The 23,737-nt window shown below is 43.3% G+C and overlaps 1 protein-coding gene across 1 annotated transcript in view; it reads right to left on the reverse strand.

Moving 5' to 3' along the window:
- Nucleotides 1–21,203, reverse strand: part of ARPC1A (actin related protein 2/3 complex subunit 1A) — a 35,962-nt gene extending 14,759 nt beyond the window's left edge. The window contains exons 1-5 of the mRNA XM_012455508.3: nt 21,096–21,203; nt 14,864–14,956; nt 10,134–10,238; nt 4,885–5,107; nt 463–570 (exon numbers count right to left, since the gene is read on the reverse strand). Of these exons, the coding sequence (XP_012310931.1) occupies nt 463–570; nt 4,885–5,107; nt 10,134–10,238; nt 14,864–14,927 (500 nt within the window). The 5' untranslated portion in view covers nt 14,928–14,956; nt 21,096–21,203. The remainder of the gene's footprint in view (nt 1–462; nt 571–4,884; nt 5,108–10,133; nt 10,239–14,863; nt 14,957–21,095) is intronic.
- Nucleotides 21,204–23,737: the final 2,534 nt, after the last annotated feature.

The raw sequence follows: 23,737 nt of genomic DNA on the forward strand, positions 1-23,737 counted from the left end.
CCACAGGACCAGCCTCATTTTTAAGTCCCTTACAGTGCCTAGTGCAGTACCTTGCAAACAAAAGGAACCTTACAGGCCAGGCACATTGGCTCATGCCTGTAATCCCAGCACTCTAGGAGGCCAAGGAGGGAGAATCACTTGAGGCCAGGAGTTCAAGACCAAGCTGGGCAACATAGCAAGACCCTGACTCTACAAAGAATAAAAACAAATTTTTAAAAATTAGCCAGGTGTGGTAGCATATGCCTGGAGTCTCAGCTACTCTGGAGGCTGAGGCTGGAGGACTGCCTGAGCCCAGGAGTTGGTGGCTGCAGTGAGCTATGATGGTGCCACTGCACTCCAGCCTGTGTGAGAGTGAGACCCTGTCTCCAAAAAAAAAAAATGGAAAAAAAAGAAAGGGAACCCTATAAATATGAAGGATGAACAATGTGCAGCTCAAGTCTATCAGTTCTCATTGGTTCCCACCTGCATTTGAAGTCACATGATCCTGCTGCCAGCAAAACGTTGTTGGGATGCCAATCCAAGCTGAGGACTGTGGAGCGAATCGGTTTTTTAATGTGCTTGCTCACCCACCTATGAGAGGGGAAAACTGTTTCAGTTTATCCACTCAATGAGCATCCCCAAATGACCTACAAATGTATGTCAGATGAAAACACTTAAGCATGCCACTCTTTTCCTTAATTAAAAAAAATATATAAAACAATTCAGTGTATTATCTTTTCCAGAATGGTTTCTAAGAAAAAGATTCTATAGAAAAGTAACTGAACATTCAGCGTTCTTCTGTCAGTCACCAGCCCTCCTACCAGAGACAAGGCACATTTCTTTTTTGAGACCAGGTTATAAGACTGGCTAATTTTGTATTTTTTATAGAGATGGGATTTCTCCTTGTTACCCAGGTTGGTCTCAAACTCCTGGGCTCAAGCGATCCACCAGCCTCAGCCTCCCAAAGTGCTGGGATTACAGGAGTGAGCCACTGCGCCTGCTGACAAGGTGCATTTCTAGAGGACAGAAAAGAAAAGAACCATGAACAGGCCCTTCTCCACTCCTGGCCTTGACATTCTCAGCAGAACAGTTGGTTTTCAGGGGTCCGCATTAGTAAGCATATATATTGACTAACTCAGTTACTTTTTCATGAGATTTGGGATTACATATGGTGTTAACCTCTGAGACAAAAACTGGAGTTTGAAATTGCTTCAGTTTTTACTATGAATATTCAGTCGTTTGCTATTCCATTTTTTGTTAATTTGGGGTTGTAAGACAGCTTAATAGCCTTCACAAGCCTCTATGAATCTGCAAATTCTTTTTAATTTCTTTCACTGAGAAATTACAACCAAGAAATCAGAAGAACCTCACATAGGGGATTAGCCTCTAACTCTCTAGCACCATTCAAAAAAGATGATTTATGTCTACAACCAGTCAGTACTTTGGCTTAACCTAATTCAATTTCTGCCCCCAAACTGCTGTTTAAAAACCAATCATGTCTGGTTGCTCAACAGAGACTAAATATTGTGCCAAATGTCTTTTCTTGAATGCTAAATTACCTTTCTATAGAATCACTTTATTTATTTATTTATTTTTATTTTTACTTTTTTGAGACAGAGTCTCACTCTGTCATCCAGCCTGGAGTGCAGTGGCACGATCTTGGCTTACTGCAACCTCCGCCTCCTGGGTTCAAGCGAGTCTTGTGCCTCAGTCTCCCGAGTAGCTGGGATTACAGGCTTGTACCACCATGCCTGGCTAATTTTTGTACATTTAGAAGAGATGAAGTTTCACCATGTTGGTCAGGCTGGTCTCAAACTCCTGGTCTCAGGCGATCTGCCCCTCTTAGCCTCCCAAAGTGGTAGGATTACAGTCATAAGCCACCATGCCTGGCTATAGAATCGGTTACTTAGAAATCTATCTAAAAAAGTTCATTCTGAAAAAGACACCCAGGTGCAGAGACTTACACCTATAAACCCAGCACCTTGGGAGACCAAGGCAGGAGGACTGCTTGAGTACAGGAATTTGAGATCATCCTGGGCAACAAAGTAAGACCCTGTCTCCACAAAAAAATCAAAAAATTAGCCAGGTGTGGTGGTGCAAACCTGTAGTCCCAACTACTTGGGAGGTTGAGGTGGCAGGACTGCTGGATCCCAGGAGTCAGAGACTGCAATGAGCCGTGTTTGTGCCACTGCACTCTGGCCTGGGTGACAGAGAGAAACCCTGTCTCAAAAAATAAATAAATAGGCTGGGCATGGTGGCTCATGCCTATAATCCCAGCACTTTGGGAGGCAGGAGGATCATGAGGTCTGGAGATCAAGACCATCCTGGCCAATAAGATGAAACCTTGTCTCTACTAAAATACAAAAAATTAGCCAGGTGTGGTGGTGTACACCTGTAGTCCCAGCTACTTGGGAGGCTGAGGCAGGAGAATCACTTGAACCCAGGAGGCAGAGATTGCAGTGAGCTGAGCTCATCATGCCACTGCACTTCGGCCTGGCAACATTGGATGGCAACTCCATCCAATGAGATAGAGTGAGACTCCATCTCATAAATAAATAAATAAATAAGTAAATTAAAAAACCCAAAAACCCCCACAAAGTCTTTAAGAAAAGCAGAAAAAGACAGTATTTTAAACTGTTTCTTTCTTTTTTTTTTTTTTTTTCCCCCTTTGAGATGGAGTTTCACTCTGTTGCCCAGGCTGGAGTCCAGAGGTGTGATCCTGGCTCACTGCAATCTCGGACTCCCGGGTTCAAGCGTTTCTCCTACCTCAGCCTCCCGGGGAACTGGGATTACAGGCATGCGGCACTACGCCCAGCTAATTTTTTCATACTTTTAGTACAGACAGGGTTTCACCATGTTGGCCAGGCTGGTCTTAAACTCCTGACCTCGTGATCTGCCTGCCTCGGCCTCCCAAAGTGTTGGGATTACAGGTGTGAGCCACCATGCCCAGCCTTCATAGTGTAATTTTTTTTTAATTAAGAAAAAGATGGTAAGCAAAATACTTAGTTCATATGACTAAATTATAAGCTTCTGAGAAATTGTTTTAAAGTACTCACATGAAATATGCAATAATTGTTCTACAACTGAAAAACTGCTCTAAACATACAGCTTGTACCAAGACAATACCTTCTAGCACAATAAAGTCCAATTAATCTGTATTTGAGACTAATTCTCAAGGAATAAAAATGCAAACGATTACTGAGGTCGAAGCTCAACTTGGAAGAAAAGTTTCCTGTAGAAATTTGTAAGACTGCAAGGAGTACTAGCTGACATAAAGTTTAGCCTTGAGGGAATACTAATAATGTTAGTTTCTTATCTTATTACAATGAAACTTCCAAATCATTTCTAGCAGGCAACATTTTGTTAGCCTTGATTTTCATACATTTGAAAAAAGAATGTATGTTTCAAATTCATAATTTGATATTATTGAAAATTCCCAATTTCTTTTTGAACAATAAAATTTCTGAAGTTTTACCAAATTACGAAAATAATATAATAATCCCCTCCTTTCAATTTCAGCAGAATACAAATAACAAAACTGCTACAAAGAGTCATGTGTACTCTGCTATTTTTAGTAGAAACACAAACACTGCCAGTTTAGTATTAAATGATAATTTTATGTTGAAGGATATTTGCCAGTTATGCTGAATATGTGCCAGGTAGAATACTTTTCTTATCAAAATAAACCGGAAGGAGTAGTTAAAATAAACTTCAGCCATAAAATAAATCTTTGTGTTTTGACTGGGTCAGCTACAAGTGGTTTCTTTTAAAAATGTACAACAGCCTGATTAGACTTCTAAGATTGTGGTGAGTTTTGACTTCAACAGTTGAACAAGTAAAGTATTACACCAAGGCACAGATTTGGTTGGCAAATAAGCTTTTTTTTTTTTTTGAGACATAGTCTTGTTCTGTCGCCAGACGCTAGGCTGGAGTGCAGTGGTGTGATCTTGGCTCTTTGTAACCTCCGCCTCCTGGGTTCAAGCAATTCTCCTGCCTCAGCCTCCCGAGTAGCTGGGACTACAGGTACATACCACCATGTCCAGTTAATTTTTGTATTTTTAGTAGAGACGGGGTTTCAGCATGCACCATGTTGGCCAGGATGGTCTCAATCTCCTGACCTTGTGACCCACCCGCCTCAGCCTCCCAAAGTGCTGGAATTACAGGCATGAGCCATGGAGCCTGGCCGGCAAATAAGCTTTAAAGAAAGAACCCTGACTGGGTGTGGTGGCTCACACCTGTAATTCCAGCACTTTGGGAGGCTGAGGTGGGTGGATCATGAGGTCAGGAGTTCAAGACCAGCCTGGCCAAGATGGTGAAACCATGCCTCTATTAAAAATATAAAAATTAGCCAGGTGCAGTGGCAGGCGCCTGTAATCCCAGCTACTCGGAAGGCTGGGGCAGGAGAATCGCCTGAACTGGGGTGTGGAGGTTGCAGTGAGCCAAGATTGCACCACTGTACTCTAGCCTGGGTGACAGAAAGAGATTTCATCTAAAAAAAAAAAAAGAAAGGAGAACATCATTATCTGCAGGAATCCTAGATAGATATCGTGTGAAAAAAAAAATGATTCCTCAGGGAAGGGAGACTCTTTCAAGATTATATGTATATGAGAGTAAGAAAACAGTAAGTGGCACAGTACAGAGTGAGAACAGTAGTAGCAACTTGCAGAAGAAACAAGTTGGGAGATCAGAACATAGACATGATAGCTCTATATTAATATAAAAAACGTGAGACTTAACTAACATGCACATGAGAAGGGAAAATGCTCAGACAGAATTGAGAATTTCAGAGAAAAAAACCCACAAAACTCTGGATGAGAAAAAAACTGGAGTTATGGTAAGCCTTCATACAGTAGTGCAAGTGTAAATTCTATAGAAAGGGATAAAAAAAGTTCAGATGTCACTCACCAGTCATTTTCAGACTCAAAGTAACAAACGGAAATGAGTCGTGCTCCACTGCCCACAGCAAATTTGTTCTCTAGGGGGGACCACTTCACAAAAGTAGCTGCACGATTAATTCTCAGGATCACGAGGGTTGGCTTCCAGATACCATCTTTCTGACTCCAGACATAGGCATTTCGGTCTGCCCCACAAGTGACAATGCGGTCGCTCTTGGGAGCCCAGTCAATACCTGCAAAGTGAGACATGGGTCATCTGTGGCACAGGCAGACTGGCTGTTACTTGATAATTGTGGAATCTAGGAGATAGGTATAAAAGGCTCATTATACTATTTCAGTTTTTAAAAACCTGTTTACAATTTTCCATGGTAACATGTTTCTTCCCCACCCCACCACATTCTGATTATTTTAATAATTTGAATTCTGGGATACAAGTCCAGGATGTGCAGGCTTATTACATAGGAAAATGTGTGCCATGGTGATTTGCTGCACCTATCAACCCATCACCTAGCTATTAAGCACCACATGCATCAGCTATTTAGCCTGATGCTCCCTCCTCCCCGCTCCCTGCAACAGGCCCCAGTATGTGGTGTTCCCCTCCCTGTGTCCATGTGTTCTCATTGTTCAGCTCCCACTTATAAGTGAGAACATGCAGATTTGGTTTTCTGTTCCTGTGTTAGTTTGCTGAGGATAATGGCTTCCAGATCCATCCATGTCCCTGCAAAGGACATGATTTTGTTCCTTTTTATGGCTGCATAGTATTCTGTGATGTATATGTACCACATATTCTTTATCCAGTCCATCATTAATGGGCATTTGGGTTGATTCCATGTCTTTGGTATTGCGAATAGTACTGCAATGAATATACACATGCATGTATCTTTATAGTAGAATGATTTATATTCCTTTGGGTATATGCCCAGTAATGGGATTGCTGGGTCAACATGTTTCTTAAAAAGGGAAACAATCAAATATTTAACAAAAAAAAACAAAACCCCAGAACTCTGATATCCTTGATGTGTTCCATACATCTTTTCTTTGTAGTATGGACTACTTTTTTCTTCTAGAATGCTTTAGAAAATATTTTTTTCACACCTGTAATCCCAGCACTTTGAGGGGCTGAGGCAGACAGATCATGAGGTCTGGAGTTTGAGGTGTGACCAACATGGTGAAACCCCATCTCCACTAAAAATACAAAAATTAGCTGGGTGTGGTGGTGGGCACCTGTAATCCCAGCTACCCAGGAGGCTGAGGCAGGAGAATCGCTTGAACCTGGGAGGCAGAGGTTGCAGTGAGCCGAGATCACGACATTGCACTCCAGCCTGGGCTACAGGGCAAGATGCTCCATCATAAAAAAAAAAAAAAGAAAAAGAAAATATTTTTTCCCCACTAAAGTTACTAACTTTCTGAGAAAATATGTGTGATCCTTGATCTCCTGACCCAGAGTTATATTTAGATTTTTCCAACAAGTTTTTTCAGATCTAAAAAATGCCAAGTGAGCAGCTAGACAGAAAACAGGCTCAAGTTCAAAGAACCCCAAAACAGAAGTAGAGGAGAAAAAACATCTCTATCCCCCAGGCTGGAGTGCAGTGGAGCCGTCTTGGCTCACTGCAACCTCCGCCTCCTGAGTTCAAGCAATTCTCATGCCTTAGCCTTCCGAGTAGTTGGGATTACAGGCGCACGCCACCACGCCTGGCTAATTTTTGTATTTTTAGTAGAGATAGGATTTTGCCATGTTGATCAGTCTGGTCTGGAAGTCCTGACCTCAGGTGATCCACCCACCTTGGCCTCCCAGAATGCTGGGATTATAGGCATGAGCCACTGCATCGACCTAAAATTCTAATTTAAAATATAAGTGTTCTTATTCTTAGGCTGTAAGGCCGCTGGCAAAGGAACTTCAGAAAATAGGCCAAACCTAATAGAAATAAGGTTGTGGGAAATGCACAGTGACAAAAATAGAACGCTGTCTTTGGTGCTGGTTTGGTAACATACTCAGCTCCCAGTGCTCAAGAGCATTATTTACAAATCACTGGTCAAAGCAAGGGTGGTCCTAAGTTATGGCTGAAAAATGCAGGACAACTTCTGTAAAGGATGCAGAATGGCAAAACATGCAAACTTCTCTTATTTGGGTAAGGATATCTTCAAGCTCATCAGTATTGAGGTAAAATTGCAAAATCCAACTAAAAGAACAAAAAATTGGCCAGGGCAACATGGTGAAACCTATCTTTACAAAAAAATTAGCATGCTGTGGTGGCGCACACCTGTAGTACCAGCTCCTGGGGAGGCTGAGGTGGGAGGATCGCTTAAGCCCAGGAGGTTGAGGCTGTAGAGAGCCATGATCACTCTAGCCTGGGAGACTGGGCGACAGTGCAAGACCCTATCTAAAAGAAAAAAAAGGCCGGGTGTGGTGGTTCACACCTGTAATACCAGCACTTTGGGAGGCTGAGATGGGCAGATCACTTGAGGTCAAGAGTTAAAGACCAGCCTGGCTAACATGGCAAAACTCTGTCTCTACTCAAAATACAAAAATTAGCTGGGCATGATGGTGTGCGCCCCTGTAATCCCAGGTACTTGGAAGGCTGAGGCAGGAGAATCAGTTGAACCAGGGAGGTGGAGGTTGCAGTGAGCCGAGATTATGTCACTGCATCCAGCACGGGCAACAGAGTGAGACTCCATCTTAAAAAAAAAAAAAAAAAAAAAAAGACAAAACAAACTGATAATAAGTATTGTTGCGACCCAATTAAATGAAAATGTGATTTTGAGGACAGAGGAAACTCAAGATGATAGAAAGAAGTAAAAAATCTGGACTTGAGGTCAGGTGCAGTGGCTCACACCTGTCATTTTGGGAGGCTGAGGTGGGCAGATCACTTGAGGTCAGGAGTTCAAGACCTGGTCAACATGGCAAAACCCTGTCTCTACTAAAAATACAAACATTAGCTGGGTGTGGTGGTGCACGTCCCTGTAATCTCAGCTACTTGGGAGGCTAAGGCAGGAGAATCGCTTGAACCTGCGAGGCAGAGGTTGCAGTGAGCTGAGATTATGTCACTGTACTCCAGCCTGGGCAACAAGAGCAAAACTATGTCTCAAAAAAAAAAAAAAAAAGATCCAGTCTTTTACAAGTCAGTAAGAAAAAGATGCTGGACACAGTGGCTCATGCCTGTAATCCCAGCAGTTTGGGACGCCAAGACAGGTGGATCACCTGAGGTCAGGAGTTTGAGACCAGCCAGGCCAATGTGGTGAAACCCCAACTCTACTAAAAATACAAAAATTAGGCTGGGTGCGGTGGCTGATGCCTGTAATCCCAGCACTTTGGGAGGCCGAGGCGGGCAGATCACGAGGTCAGGAGATCGAGCCTAGCCTGGTCTCCACTGAAAATACAAAAATTAGCTGGGTGTGGTGGCATGCACCTGTAGTTCTAGCTACTTGGGAGGCTGAGGCAGAAGAATTGCTTGAATCTGAGAGGCAGAGGTTGCAGTGAGCCGAGATTGTGCCATTGCACTCCAGCCTGGGCAACAGAGCGAGCCTCCACCTCAAAAAAAAACAAAAAAATAGCCAGGCATGGTGGCAGGCACCTGTAATCCCAGCTACTCGGGAGGCTGAGGTGGGAGAATCACTTGAACCTGGAAGGTGGAGACTGCAGTGAGCCAAGCTTGTGCCACTGCATCCAGCCTGGGTGACAGAGTGAGACTCCATCTCAAAACAAACAAAAACAGAAAAAAGAAAAACAGAAACTCAATGAAAAAATGATCGGGCGTTATGAACAGGCCCGTCACAAGGAAGAAAAACTCTCATGGCTAATACATGTGTGAAAGTATGCTCAACTTTCCCATTAATCAGGAAAAACAACTTACAGAAGCAGCAGATGAACCTTTCATGTGTTCGTCAGTTGTACCACCTCAAATATGTGGCAGGGTGTGGGAAAGAGGGCACTCTCACAAAGGACAGGTGGGAATGACCCTGGCAACACTGCAGATGTGCACACCCTGTGGTATTAACACATCTCCCATCTACAAACATTCACACATATGTACAGAGATCAAGGGTTGCTTATTCAGCACTTCCATGTAATATGGAAATATTGGAACGACCTAAATGTCCTTCAATGGAGGAAAGAGTAAATAAGTGAGGTATAAAAAGCTAGAGCAGTTAAAAGGAATGAACTTGCTCTACACGGCAGAATAGATGGATCTCAGAAACAACCATGAATTCAAAAGCAAGTTGCCGGAGATGCATAATATCATTCCATTTATGTGGCTTCAAAAAATACTAGCCAATAGTCCTAAAGATCATTTTCTCTTTTTTCTTTTGAGACAAGGGTCTTGCTCTGTCGCCCAGGCTGGAGTGCAGAGGTGTGATCACATTCACTGCAGCCTTGATCTTCTTGTCTCAAGTGATCCTCCCACCCCAGCCTCCCAAGTAGCTGGAACGACAGGTATGTGCCACGACACTGTGCTAATTTTTTATTTATAGAGAGGGGGGTCTCATTATGTTGCCCAGGCTAGTCTTGAACTCCTGGGCTCAAGCAATCCTCTCGTCTTGGCCTCCTAAAGTGCTGAGATTGCAGGTGTGAGCTACGGTGCTTGGCCTAAACTTGTTTAGAAATATATATATGAAAATGTATTAAAAATGGACTAGAATGGTGCCATAGCAAATTACAGTCTGCCTTTTTGTGAAGAGGAATAGGACTGCTGGTGAGAGATAACTTTACCGTTATCTAGAATAATATTCCTTATTATTATATCCTTTTTCCTTAAGTTTCCTGATACAGGAAAATAAATTGCTTCCTGGCAGAGGAAAAAAGTTGGTAATTCTGGTGGTGATTATCCGATATGGGTGTTTATGATATTACTTAGTTCTTTTCAATATTCTGGAAAGTCATCCTTATCCCCAAAACACAAAGGAAATTTTTGGAAAACACTTGGAAATACAGTTTGGCTCATGTTTTCATGTTGTCTACATTTTCATGCTATCTAGCTTTCAATTGCATGTCTCATCTCCGAATTTTAGCTCTTTAGACCTCAGGGTAGGTTCGGTGCTTTCCATAGCAACAGTAGAGTGCTGGGTACCAGCTGGGGCTACAAGAAGCACTTAATAACTGACATCATTATTATAGTATTTTCTCTAAAATTTTAAGGAAATTCAGTAAGTGCTGCATTACTTTAAATATTATGGCCAACTGGGTTTACTAGGCTCCTTATCTAAAAGGAAGAGTGCCTGATTTGGAAATGTCATACTAAGCTCATGGCTATCTTCCTTTACCTGTGATGTGTCCATTGTGCTCCTTGAGTTCATGAGCTTTTACCCACTGGCTCCCATTCTTCTTATAGATGTGTACTTCGTGATTATTGGGACTGAGGGCAATCTCTGGAGAAAGAAGTCAAATAACAGTTAACAACTGAACTTGAAATTGTCACCAAAAAGGGAACATGTCACAGTTGTTTTAAAAGCAGACTGTAGTAAGGAAGAAAAAAACTTTTGAAAAAGTGGTTCTCAAATTCACCTCTGAAGAATTTCTTTTTTTTTTAACCTTTACTTGGACCCTGTATTTTATAATGCTTTACAGGAAAACTAAGATTAAAAATTCATTTACCCAGAGACACGTACAACTGTCAATTAATGATTATAACCAGTGAAAAATAAACAATGTTACTGTACCTGGCTAAAATAACTTTAGATCAGGATAAAATGTTTGACAGTTTCATTCACCTGTGCAATATTATTGGAGATAAATCTTTAATTTCTGTTGGTCTTCTTGAAACGCTCAAAATAGTTCATGGACTTCCATTACTACTATCATGGATCCAGACTGGAACCACTAGTTTATATTTAAAAAAATTGATTCTGCTGATATTACCGTAAAGCCAATATAAATCACAATACTCTTTTTTCAAGAGTAATTTCCTGAACTAGTCCAAAATATAATACACAAAATGGACTTTTAAAAAATCATACAGGTTGAGCCTTCCTAATCTGAGAATCTGAAATCTGAAATGTTTCCAAATCCAAAACTTTTTCAGTACCAACATGACACTCAAAAAGTCGTGCTGACAAGCAGTGCTCTTTGGAATATTTTGGATTTTTATTTTCAATGCTCAAATGGTATGTATTATGCAAATATTCTGAAATCATAAATCCAAAACAATTCTGGTCCTAGGCATTTCAGGTAAGGGATACTAAATCTGTATTCATGTATCTTTTTTTTACCCTTTCTAGTTCATCTGTTTTTTTTTCTTTTTAATTTGATTTTTATTTTTAGTAGAGACAGGGTCTCATTATGTTGCCCAGGCTAGTCTTGAACTCCTTCCTGGCCTCAAGCAATCCTCCTGCCTTGGCCTCCCAAAGCACTAGGATTACAGGCGTGAGCCATGATGCTCAGCTCGTCTTTCTTTTATTGGTTTCTTAAAATTAAAATTAGGATCTACGGCTCAGGCACAGTGGCTCACGCCTGTAATGCCAGCACTTTGGGAGACTGAGGCAGGTGGATCACCTGAGGTCAGGAGTTTGAGACCAGCCTGGACAACATGGTGAAACCCTATCTCTACTAAAAATACAAAAATTAGCTAGGCATGGTGGCATGTGCCTGCAATCCCATCTACTTGGGAGGCTGAGGCAGGAGAATCGCTTGATCCCAGGAGGCGGAGGCTGCAGTGAGCCAAGATCGTGTCACCACATTCTAGCCTGGGTAACAGAATGAGATGCTGTCTCCAAAAAAAAAAAAAAAAAAAAAATTTTTAGGATCTATGATCCATACTTTGGGCTAGTCACGAATAGTCTCCACATACACTCACTTTCCTACCCTCCTTAGGAAAGCTACATTACGGATAAAACTGTGGAACTAGGCAAATATCTAGCTATAAAATCCTAAATACTTAAAAGTGTTTCCTAGAAACTATATATTTCTCTAATTTTCTCAGATGTATATAGAGATTTCAAAAGCCAAGTTCAAATTTAAACCTGGAAAATGTTATAAATTTCAAATTACAATGTCACAAAAAATGTTGACCTAATATGCTGAATTTATCAAGTAGTTTTTTTTTTTTAATTGTACTTTAGGTTCTGGGGTACATGTACAGATCATACAGGATTGTTACATAGGTACACACATGGCAATGTGGTTTGCTGCCTCCATCCTCCTGTCACCTACATCTGGCATTTCTCCCCATGTTATCCCTTCCGGACCTCCCCATCCCGCCACTGTCCCTCCCTTGGCCCTCCCACCAACAGACCCCAGTGTATGATGCTCCCTTCCCTGTGTCCATGTGTTCTCATTGTATCGAGTAGTTTAAATGAGGACAATGATAGTTTGGATATGTATTAAAAATAATTGGAAATACTCCAAAAGCCTATTTTTAGATGGGAAAGGGGAAACAGAAGACATAGGAAAGTTGGCTATGAAGCTCTGTGAGATGATCACAAAACAGATGCTCTAAATTCACTGTCCTGCCATGTAATATATTTTCAACTACGCAATACAGAGGCTCTTATCTAGGAACCCAGAGTGTGCTTTGTTCATGTACCAAGATTTTTTTTAAAATGAAAGCAAACTATTAAAAAAGAAAAGCGAACCATATCTGAAATGCTTTAAAAAGATGGTGAACCTACAGAGTCAAAGCAATCTGTGCCAAAATTTCAGTTGACTTTTTAAAAGAAATTAACAAGCTGGTCCTAAAATTCATATGGAAATGCAAGGGAGACAATAACCAAAATAATCTTGCAAAGGAACAAAGTTGGAACTTAACACTTCTTGATTTCAAAACTTACAACAAAGCTACAGTAATCAAGACAGACTGGTTCTGAAACTAGGATAAACATAAAGAACAATGTAATAGAATTGAGAGTCCAGAAATAAACTCTCATATTTACAGTCAGTTGATTTTTAAAAAGGGTACCAAGGTAATTAAACAGAGAGGATAGTCTTCAACAAAAGGTGCAGGAAAAACTCGGTATCTTGGCTGGCATGGTGGTTCATGCCCACTAAGTAATCCCAGCACTTCAGGAGGCCAAGGCAGGAGGATTGTGTGAGGCCAGGAGTTCAAGGCCAGCCTGGGCAACATGGCAAAACCCTGTCTCTACTGAAAATACAAAAATTAGCTGGGTGTGGTGGTGCACACCTGTCATCACAGCTTCTTGGGAGGCTCAGACACGAGAATCGCTTGAACCGGGGAGGTGGAGGTTGCAGTGAGCCAAGATTTCACCACTGCACTCCAGCCTGGATGACAGAGCAAGACTCTAACTCAAAAAATAAATAAATAAGGAAAACTCAATATCTACATACAAAAGGAACCCTATCTTACCTACCTTATAGTATATACAAAAATTAACTCAAAATGGATCAAAGTCCTACATAAAAGGAGTAAAACTATAAGACTCTTAGAAGGAAACACAGGCATAGCCACACATTTTTGTGATCCTGGATTATGCAATGGTTTCTTTGATACAACAGCAGAAGTACAAGCAACAAAAGAAAAAATAAGTGAAATTGGACTTTTTCTCCCTAATCCGGCTCTTTCTGTATTTTTATTATTTAATAATAATTTTTTTTTTTTGAGAAAGAGAGTCTTGTCCTGTCACCTAGGCTGGAGTGCAGTGGCACAAACATAGCTCACTGCAGCCTTGGACTTCTGGCCTCAAGTGATCCTTCCACCTCAGCCTCCCATGTAGCTGGGACCACAGGCATGTGCTGCCATGCCCTGCTAATTTTTATTTTTTGTAGAGACAAGGTTTCACTATCTTTCCTGGGCTGATCTCAAACTCCTAGACCCAAGCAATCCTCTCGCCTTGGCCTCCCAAAGTGCTGGAATTACAGCACCGTGCCTGGAAACTTGTTCAAAATTAAAAAATTGTGCATGCCAAAGAATACCTCCGAAGAAGAGAAAGGACAACCCACAGAGTGGAAGAAAATATTTGATAAGAGACTTGTAGCCAGAATATATAAAGAACTCTTATGACTCAACAATAAAAATATAACCCAATTTAGAAATGGGCAAACAGACATGTCTGAATAGACATTTCTCCAAAGACATACAGACAGCCAATAGGCATGTCAAACAATGTTCAACAACACTACTCATGGATGAAATACAAATCAAAACCACAATGGGATACTACTTTATACCCATTATGATGTCTGTAACAAAAAAAAGACAGAGGCTCATGCCTGAAATGCCAGCACTTAGGGAAGCCGAGGCAGGAGGATCATTTGAGGTCAGGAGTTTGAGATCAGCCTGGCCAATGTGGTGAAACCTCATCTCTACGAAAAATACAAAAATTAGCCAGGCATGGTGGCACGTGTCTGTAATCTCAGCTACTCAGGAGGCTGAGGCAGGAGAATCACTTGAATCTGGGAGGTGGAGGTTGCAGTAAGCTGAGACTGTGCCACTGTACTCCAGCCTGGGCAACAGAGCGAAACTCTGTCTCAGAGAAAATATTTTTTTTCTGTAGAGACAGGGTTTTGCCATGTTGCTCGGTCTGGTGTTGAACTCCTAGGCTCAAGATATTTGCCTCCCTTGGCCTCCCAAAGTGCTGGGATTACAGGCATGGGCCACTGCACCCAGCCTCATCTTGTTATATCATCTGTCACTTTGCTTGCTGAACTGTGCCTACTTCTGAGAACATTCTCTATCCCTTTCTAGTTTTCTGGAGCTAGAAAACTAGAAACTGAAGTTGATTATGAATAACATAGTAAATACTAGTTAATATTGTTCTGAGTAGCTCAGGAGCAAACTGCTTGCCTCTGAAACAGCTTCTTCTAGGTCCTAGTGCTCTCACTAAGCATGAACTTGGTATGTAACCACTGGAAAGCCCTTCCTTCACTCTGGGCCTCAGTTTATCTGTAAACCAAAGGATTGACTTAGTTCCCTTCTGAATGTACACAATAGATGTATGTTCTTTGCACATGTGATACTGAAATATGTGAGCCCTAAATGTGTCTAAATCTGAAATGTATCAAAGGTACCAAAATACAAAAGCAAAGTTGATAAAATACTTACGGGTACGATCCCTGTTCCAGGCATGACAGGTGATTGGCTCTAGTAAAAACTGATGCAGTGACATTATTCTTAGTGCTTTCAAAGGAGAAAAGGCTGCAATGAACAACAAGAAGCATTTAAAGTGGCAGGTGACCAATGTTTAAGTTGTCTGAGGATCTTAAGATGTTCAGGAATAAATAAAACATTGTCCTCCCATTAAAAAATTATCTGGCCAGGTGCAGTGGCTCACACCTGTAATCCTAGTACTCTGGGAGGCTAAGGTGTGTGGATCACGAGGTCAGGAGTTCAAGACCAGCCTGTACAACATGTTCACCCATCTCTACTAAAAATACAAAAATTAGCCAGGCGTGGTGGCACACGTCTGTACTCTCAGCTACTGAGGAAGCTGAGGCAGAAGAATCGCTTGCACCCAGGAGGCAGAGGTTGCAGTGAGCCAAGATCGCACCACTGCACTGCAGCCTGGGCAACAGAGCAAGACTCTCTCAAAACACAAAAATCGATCTTGTTGAAATTTAACCATCTCAATTAATCTAGCATTGTAATGTAGAATCTAGCAACTAAAGTAGGATTTATTCTGTTAAGGGTCATCAATGGACTCTTAAACCATGGATACAGGATATTCCTAGTCTCAAATTATCATCCCACAGATTGCTTACTAACTACAAAGAGAAAAAGATGCCTTTACATTGAAGAAATCTGGCAATCACAACACGATCAAACTTAGTATCATAAGTAGTGGATCAATCTAACTGGATGGGCCTCCTGATGGGAGGCCAATGAAGTATACATCATCACTTATAAATAGTGACTTAATTACCATCTAAATCAGAACACTCCTGAGAGCAAAAATAAATAATAATTATGCAGCCACAACAGGTCACAGGGTTATCCTGGAGAAACCTGCGACTATGGTCAACCTACCAATGAAGTCTTTGCCAAAGATATTTACTCTAAATCCAATCAAGATTCAGACCTAATTTTCAATTTATAAGAAATAAAGGGTAAAGGAACTAGTCAAGCAACACAAGGAGGAAATAAACAGTTAAAGCCAGGGTGTGCACCCTTCTGTAGAAGAACTGGCCTGGATTATTCCAAAAAGGCAATATGGAGGCAGGATGAGAACTGTTCTAGAGAGCTATGAAAATCAAATTTGATAAGTAAAAGTTGATTATGATCTAATTTTTTTTTTTTTTGGGACAGAGTGGTGCCATCTCAGCTTACTGTAACCTCCACTTCCTGGGCTCCAGTGATCCTCCTGCCTCAGCCTCCTGAGTAGCTGGGATTACAGGTGTCCACCACCCATGCCTGGCTAATTTTCGTATTTTTAGTAGAGACAGAGTTTCACTTACAGAGTTTCACAACAGAGTTTCATGTTGGCCGGGCTGGTCTGAAACTCCTGGCCTCAAGTGATCCTCCTGCCTCAGCTTCCCAAAGTGCTGAGATTACAGGTGTGAGCCACTGTGTGCAGGCCATAATGTACATTTCAAAAAACGGGCAGAAAAGATGTATTTTGTACAATAGGGAAAATTAGAATTTAAACTAATATTAATTATTTTCATGTTCTTAGCTATGATAATAGTATTGCCATTAGGTAGGAGAATGTCCTAGCTCTTAGGAGACAAAGATGATGATGAAGTATTTAGGAATAAAGTATCAAGATGTCTTCTGTAACTTCCTTTCTTTTTATGGGGGCAGTGGGAGACAGGGTCTTGCTCTCTCCTCCAGGCTTGGAGGGCAGTGGTGCAATCTATGCTCACTGCAGCCTCTGCCTTCTGGCTCAAGTGATCCTCCCACCTCAGCCTCCTGAGTAGCTGGGACTAAAAGCATGCACCACCAAGCCCAGCTAATTTTTGTAGAGATGGGGTTTCACCATGTTTCCCAGGCTGATCTGCCTGGGCTCAAGTGATCCACCTGCCTCAGCCTACCAAAGTGCTGGGATTACAGGCATGCGCCAACATGCCCAGCCAGTGTAACTTATTTTCAATAGTTCAGGACAGAAAATATACACACCGTGAATCTAGGCAAAGAGTACGCAGGTGTTTGCGATAATACTTTTTAAACTTTCAATTCTAACTAAATGAAAAGCAGGAATCTGCAAAACATTAAATAAAAAATCAAATACAATTCTCTATTTCATAGGTACCCAAATCTAGATACACTTGAAGAAGCAACCATTACCTGAAATGGGAACATTTTTCAAAAGCAGCCAGCCTTCCTCTACCCTCTATCATTTCCAGGAGGCACCCTCACTATAAACTCATGTTTCAACACACTTAAGTATAAGTCACGTCAACCTAGGGTGGTGGCTGAAATGTGAGATATGAATTCTGATGCAAGCAGGAAATGAATGGAAGGGCCACTAGAAGGTTGTAAAGTGAACAATGAGAGTTCAGCTGACAAATCAGAAATCAATCTCAGTTAGAAAGCAGAAGCAGCACCTTTGCTAACTGTAAAGAAATCTAGGCTGGGAGTGGTGGCTCAAGCCTTTAATCCCAGCACTTTGGGAGGCCAAAGCAGGTGGATCACCTGATGTCAGGAGTTTGAGACCAGCCTGTCCAATATGATGAAACCCTGTCTCTACTAAAAATACAAAAATTAGCCAGGCATGGTGGCGGGCACCCGTAATTCCAGCTACTCAGGAAGCTGAGGCATGAGAATCACTTGAACATGGGAGGCGGAGGTTGCAGTGAGCCAAGATGGCGCCACTGCACTGCAGCCTGGGGAACAGAGTACGACTCTGTATCAAAACAAAAAAAAAGGGTGAACCCAAAGGTAAGTGCAACTTTAAATAAAAAACATCTGATATCTTGAACTGGCAGAAAAATGTCAGCATTTCACATTCTATTCTAAGAGTGAAGATACTTAAGTCATTACTTTTTTCGGTTATACAGTCTAGAAAGCAAACTACGACTCACAAAGAAAAAGCTTAGGAATTGGCAATTTAAAAAATTTTAAATGAATTCAAATGAGAATGTTTAATTTTTTTTTAAGACTTCCAGATGCTCACTGCAGGCTTCTCTATCTCTGATATCAGATGCTCACTCCAAATTGTTCCATCACAAAAGATTTTAGTTACAGCTTCTCAAAATAACACATTGTGTCATAAAATATCTCCTTAATTAAAAGTGGTTTAGTTCAAAAGCCACATTTGATAAGCTTATTTGTTAACTAAAAATAAAATTGCTCTGCAAATCAGTAATTTGATGTGAATATCTTTGTGCCATAAAAGTACATGTTTCATGTCCAGTTGAAAAGTACAGCTGCAGACAAAAGGCTTCCTCATTTTTCAACTCAGTTTTATAAGCAACGTACCAAAGACTTCAAAAGAGGTGACTATTTACACAACGGTGTGCATTTCTAATTCTGCCATACCATTCAAGTTCCATGTTTGGACATACACTCAAGACCTGTACTTCTTTTTTAATCATGTGGCTATTTTAAGTCTGTAGGCCAAGACAACACTCATGTTTGTCAAATTTAGAATGCACCTAGCAAACACAGCTTGCATTCATGAAACCCAGTGAATGCAGAAGAAATTCCTAATAGCCTGAATTATACATCAAGAAAGGGTACCTTCTGTCATAGGGTGATAATTATAATTTCTAAACTATGGTTAATGTTTAAATGAAATCTGAAAAGCTTTGTCTTAGTAGAGCTAGAGAGGAAGAAAAGAGGACAAATAAAAATGTGAGCCACCCTCTCGCCTCAGCTCCCTGAGTAGCTGGGACCACAGGCATGCATCACTATGCCCTGCTACTTTTAATTTTTTTGTAGATACAGGGATCTCCCTATGTTGCCCAGGCTGGTCTCAAACTCCTGGGCTCAAGCGATCTGCCCACTTCAGCCTCCCAAAGTGTTAAGATTACAGGCATAAGCCACCGTGACTGGCCCCCATCCCTTTTCTTTATCACTGCATATAGAGTTATTCTGATGTATGGCTAGCCATGGGCTCCGAAGCCAAGGCTGGCTTTGAATCCAGGCTTTGACACACACTAGCTATGAGACCCTGGGCAAGTCACTTAATATTTCTCAATCTCATTTTTTTTTTCCTCTGTAAAGTGGATATACCACTGACATCACAAGGAGAATTAAATGAGACAATGTGTGAAGGCAAGTAGTACAGAGCCTACTCTGAAATACATGTCAGTAGGTTCCCTTTCTTCCTTTGACCCAAGGCTTTTAAACCAACCATAGAACCCAGCAGTTAGTTTCCTCTGAGCTTATAATTGACATTTGCTATAAATTCTTGGCCCGACTCCTTTGGAGCTTGAAAGTATTCACACAAGTGGGAATTTCTGTCCCCGGTTTAGGGTCAGTTTTTAAGACCGTGATTCACCTAGTTCCTAACCACTCTCATTACCCAACCCAGCAATATCAAGTAGTCCAACAAGGTCACCACACCCTCCTCAACGTTCAGACAGGCTCCAGTCCAGGTACCAGCCTCACCAACAGACCATTTTAAACTTCTTCATGAAGAATTTGTTTCAGCATTGGGAGACAATTAGATCGAAGTATGGCCACTCCCCCTCCAAAACAAGAGTTTTCCAAAATGATCCCTTCCTTTAAGTGTGATTAGTAGAAGAACTCCACAAGATCTCCAAATACATACTCCGAATATGGGAGAAAATAGCCATATAAGCTGGGTGTGGTGGCTCACACCCGTAATCCCAACACTTTGGCAGGTTGAGGTAGGGGAGAGCTTGAGCTCAGGAGCTTCAGACCAGCTTGGGCCACATATTGAGACCTTGTCTTTACAAAAAATACAAAAAAAAAAAAAAAAAATTAGCCAGGCGTGGTGGCTCATCCTGTAATCCCAGCTACTCAGGAGGCTGTGGCGGGAAAATTGCTTGAACCATGCCCTGCACTCCAGTCTGGGCAACAGAGTGAGACTCTGTCTCCAGAATAATAAATGAATGAATAAATGAATGAATGAAAATTAGCCCACTGTGGTGGCACATGCCTGTTGTCCCAGCTACTCAGGGGGCTGAGGTGGGAGGATCTCTTAAGCCCAGGAGGTCGAGGCTGCAGCGGGGAAAAAAAAAGGAAGAAAACAGCCACACGGTTACCCACTTCCTAACAGAGCAAAAACAGCTTCCTGACTGATACTCCTCCTTTGTTTTTACCTGAAAACTCAGGGCCTATGTAAAACCAAAAGACTACATAAAATTGAGAAGAGAGGGCAGAATTAAGACAATCTTGGCAATTTAAGCTATGAGTTGACACAGACAGAAGGTTCCAAAGCTGCAGTAGAACAGATGGCTTTATAATCAAAGATTCTAAGCTATAATTTATTAAGTGCCTACCATGTTCCCAGCAGTGTTGTAAATACCGGGATAGGGACAGAAACATAAATAAGGCTGACACCATTCTGGTCTTAAAGTCTGGAGGGTTGGTGGTTGGGAAGAGTGGAGAAGGTAGAAAAGGAAAGGAAGACAGATATGCATAGAACGCCCAGAAGCAGTAATAATAGCTAATATTTATTGATCACCTACTCTAGGCCAGGAACTATTCTAAGCAATTTATGCAAATAAGCTCACTTGATCCTTAGCAAAACAGTAAGAATCTTTTTTATTGCAGTTGAGGAAAACAGGCACAGAGAAGCAATCTTCCCAGGATCACCCAACAAAGTGGTGGTGCCAGGACTGGCATAAAAGATTCCACGAAGAGAACAGGAGCACCGAGAAGGGTGCGATTTTGACTTGGGGGAAGGCGGTACTCATGCAAGGGGATCTGAAAGAACTCGGAAGAAGGTTTTTCTCGAGATCGGAAAGGTTCCCCAGTAACTGAAGGATTGAGGGCTGCCCTAGAGAGGAGGCAAACATCCTATGGGCGCCTACTGTATACAGGGATCGACTCTAGAAGCTAAAGAGATGAATGGTCCCGCGGGACGCTCGATCAGGGGAGATCCTCCTGCTTGACACAATTTTAGAGACGGTGACAAATGTCCCCAGCAGAGGTGCAATCAGGACCCTGGGGGCGCAGAATAGGTCGTTAATTCTGGCATTGGAGGCGGCTAGGAGCTTGAACATCCTGAGAGAAGCTCCAGGGAACCCACGGAGAAAGGGGATCCCCGCCCCCTCAGGAGGCCCCAGCAGGGAGACCCGGCCGCGCCTCAGCCTCGGGGCCCCGTGGCCTAAGCCCCCACCTCACCGCCCCCGCGGGTCCAAGTCCGGCGCGAGACCGGGACAAGAGAGGCCGACAGGGTGAGACGCTTGCCCCTGCTGGCCGTTACCTGGGGTCGGGGGAGTCCGGACGGGCTCGGAGAGGAGGATTCGCGGACTCTGGTCAGTCGACGCGAACAGGCTCCGGCGGGCGCGGGCGGAGGACGGAAGCCCAGAGGGAGCGGCTGACAGATCCCGGAAATGGCCACGGCGCCTGCGCGATGCGGCCGTGAGGGCGGTCTGCTCATGCGCACAGCACGGGCGCGCAGACCGGGGCTAGGCAGACTGTGGTGAGGGAGGGTAGACTGTCTGATCTGCTGCTGCTGCTGCTGCTGCTGCGGCAGAGGCGGTGGCCTTTCAGAGGGAATGCTGCCCCACGGAACGCCTGGCAAGTGCTGGCGAAGCGGCATGGGCGTCCCATTCTGTTCCTCAACCAATTTCCTCACAATCGTGAGCCAAAGTGTTGCGCCTCGGCAGTTTCGCAAGTTCTTTTGTCAGGAGATGACTGACTGAGGATTGGGGGTCTTTGGAGCTCTTGGACCTGACCAACGATTGAGTTTTTCTCTCTTCAGAGAGCCCAGGTCAGAACCAGTCGACCTCAGCGCTGCTTCCTGCAGGGAGCCTCCGTCCCCGCCGTGCTGTCACTGTGGAAAGCCCCTGAAGCCCCCCAGGAACCTTCTCGAACCTTCGCGGGGCACAATCACTTGTTCCTTGCTCCCAAGATGGCGCCGCAGGGAAAAGGGGTTGGGGGAGCTAGGCTGTGCCCCCAGTTCACAGAGGACGGAGCCTGCCCTACAGATGCAGCTTCTGAGGAATGCCGTGGTCCCCCCACCTGCAACTAGGCTGCTGCCCTTGAACCCGTAGAAATTCTGGAGCAGCTTCAGCCCCCACGGATGGGGCTAATCGAGAGCTTTCCTTTTTTTTATTCTTTTTCTTTCTTTCTTTTTTTTAAGACAGGGTCTCGATCTGTAGCCGAGACTGGAGTGCAGTGGCTCGATCATAGCTCACTGCAGCCTGGAACTTCAGGGCACAAGCGATCCTCCCGCCCGAGCCTCCAAAGTAGCTGGGACTACAGGTGTCCACCACCACGCCTGCCCTATTTTTATTTTTATTTATTTATTTAGAGACGGGAGTTTCTCTCATGTTGCCCAGGCTGGAGTGCAATCGCGCAATCTTGGCTCACTGCAATCTCTGCCTCCCGGGTTCAAGCGATTTTCCTGCCTCAGCCTCCCGAGTAGCTGGGATTACAGACATGCCCCACCACGCCTGGCTAATTATTTTGTGTTTAGTAGAGACGGGGTTTCTCCATGTTGGTCAGGCTGGTCTCGAACTCCCAACCTCAGATGATCCGCCCGCCTCGGCCTCCCAAAGTGCTGGGATTACAGGTGTGAGCCACTGTGCCTGGCCGGCTAATTTTTATTTTTTGGTAGAGTCAGGGTCTTGCTGTGTTGCCCAGGCTGGTCTTGAGCTCCTGGGCTGAAGCCATCCTCCCTCTTTAGCTTCCCAAAGCCCTGGGATTACAGGTGTGAGCCACTGCGCCTGGCTAATTTTTATATTTTTTTGTAGAGATGGGGTTTTCCTATATTGCCCAGGCTGTTCTTGAACCCCTGGGCTCAAGTAGTCCTACAGCCTCTGCTTCCCAAAGCACTGGGTGTGAGCCCCGCCCCTGTGCCAGGCCAACCAAGGACTTGTCTCTTTCCCTTTGGTATTTACATGTTTTATCCCAGTGCTTGGTTGCAAGTTGAGGTTTACGTAGGTGTACTTGTCAAACTCAATTTCAGACCTGATATGTTGTTCTTTTTTTTTTTTTTTTTTTTTTTTTTGAGACAGAGTGTTGCTCTGTTGCCTAGGCTGGAGTGCAGTGGCACAATCTCGGCTCACTTCAACCTCTGTCTCCTGGGTTCAAGTGATTCTCCTGCCTCAGCCTCCCAAGTAGCTAGGAGTACAGCTGCGTGCCACCAGGCCAACCTAATTTCTGTAGTTTTAGTAGAGACAGGGTATCACAACGTTGGCCAGGCTGGTCTTGAACTCCTTATCTCAGGTGATCCGCCCACCTCAGCCTCCCAAACTGCTAGGATTACAGGCATGAGCCACCTCGCCTGGCCAGACCTGCTATGTTCTTTCGAGTTACTGCAGGTGTCCCCAACCTCCTGACTGCTGACCAGTACTGGTCCATTGCCTATTAGGAACCGATGGCACATGAGGTGAGTAGGGTGAGCCCACGAAGTGTCATGTGTATTTACAGCTGCTCCCCATCTCTCGCATTACTGCCTGAGCTCTGCCTCCTATCACATCAGTGGGGGCGTTAGATTCTCATAGGAAAGTGAACCCTATTGTGAACTGCACATGCCAGGGAACTAGGTGGCATGCTCATTATGAGAATCTAATGCCTGATGGTCTAAAACCATCCCGCCCCTCTCCCCTGGCCCCTGCCCCCCTAGTCCGTGGAAAAATTGTCTTCCATGAAACCAGTTCCCGCTGCCAAAAAGATTGGAGACCACTGAGTTAGTGAATCCAGCTGTTTATGGAGCACGATACATTGAAAGTCACTGATTTTAACTCTGCCCCATGGTTACAAAGTCTTTAGTCATAGGGGAATCAAGCAGATAGAGTAGAAAGATCATCGTAAATTAATTACCCCCTCCAAGAGACAACTTAGGAAAGAAAGAACAGCAGGTATGGAAAGCAGGGATTCCTTATATATCTGCAAGTT

The sequence above is a fragment of the Aotus nancymaae genome, unplaced genomic scaffold (assembly GCF_030222135.1).
Source record: "Aotus nancymaae isolate 86718 unplaced genomic scaffold, 86718_ANA_hifiasm-v0.15.2.pri h1tg000015l_0, whole genome shotgun sequence".
NCBI classification, from domain to species: domain Eukaryota; kingdom Metazoa; phylum Chordata; class Mammalia; order Primates; family Aotidae; genus Aotus; species Aotus nancymaae.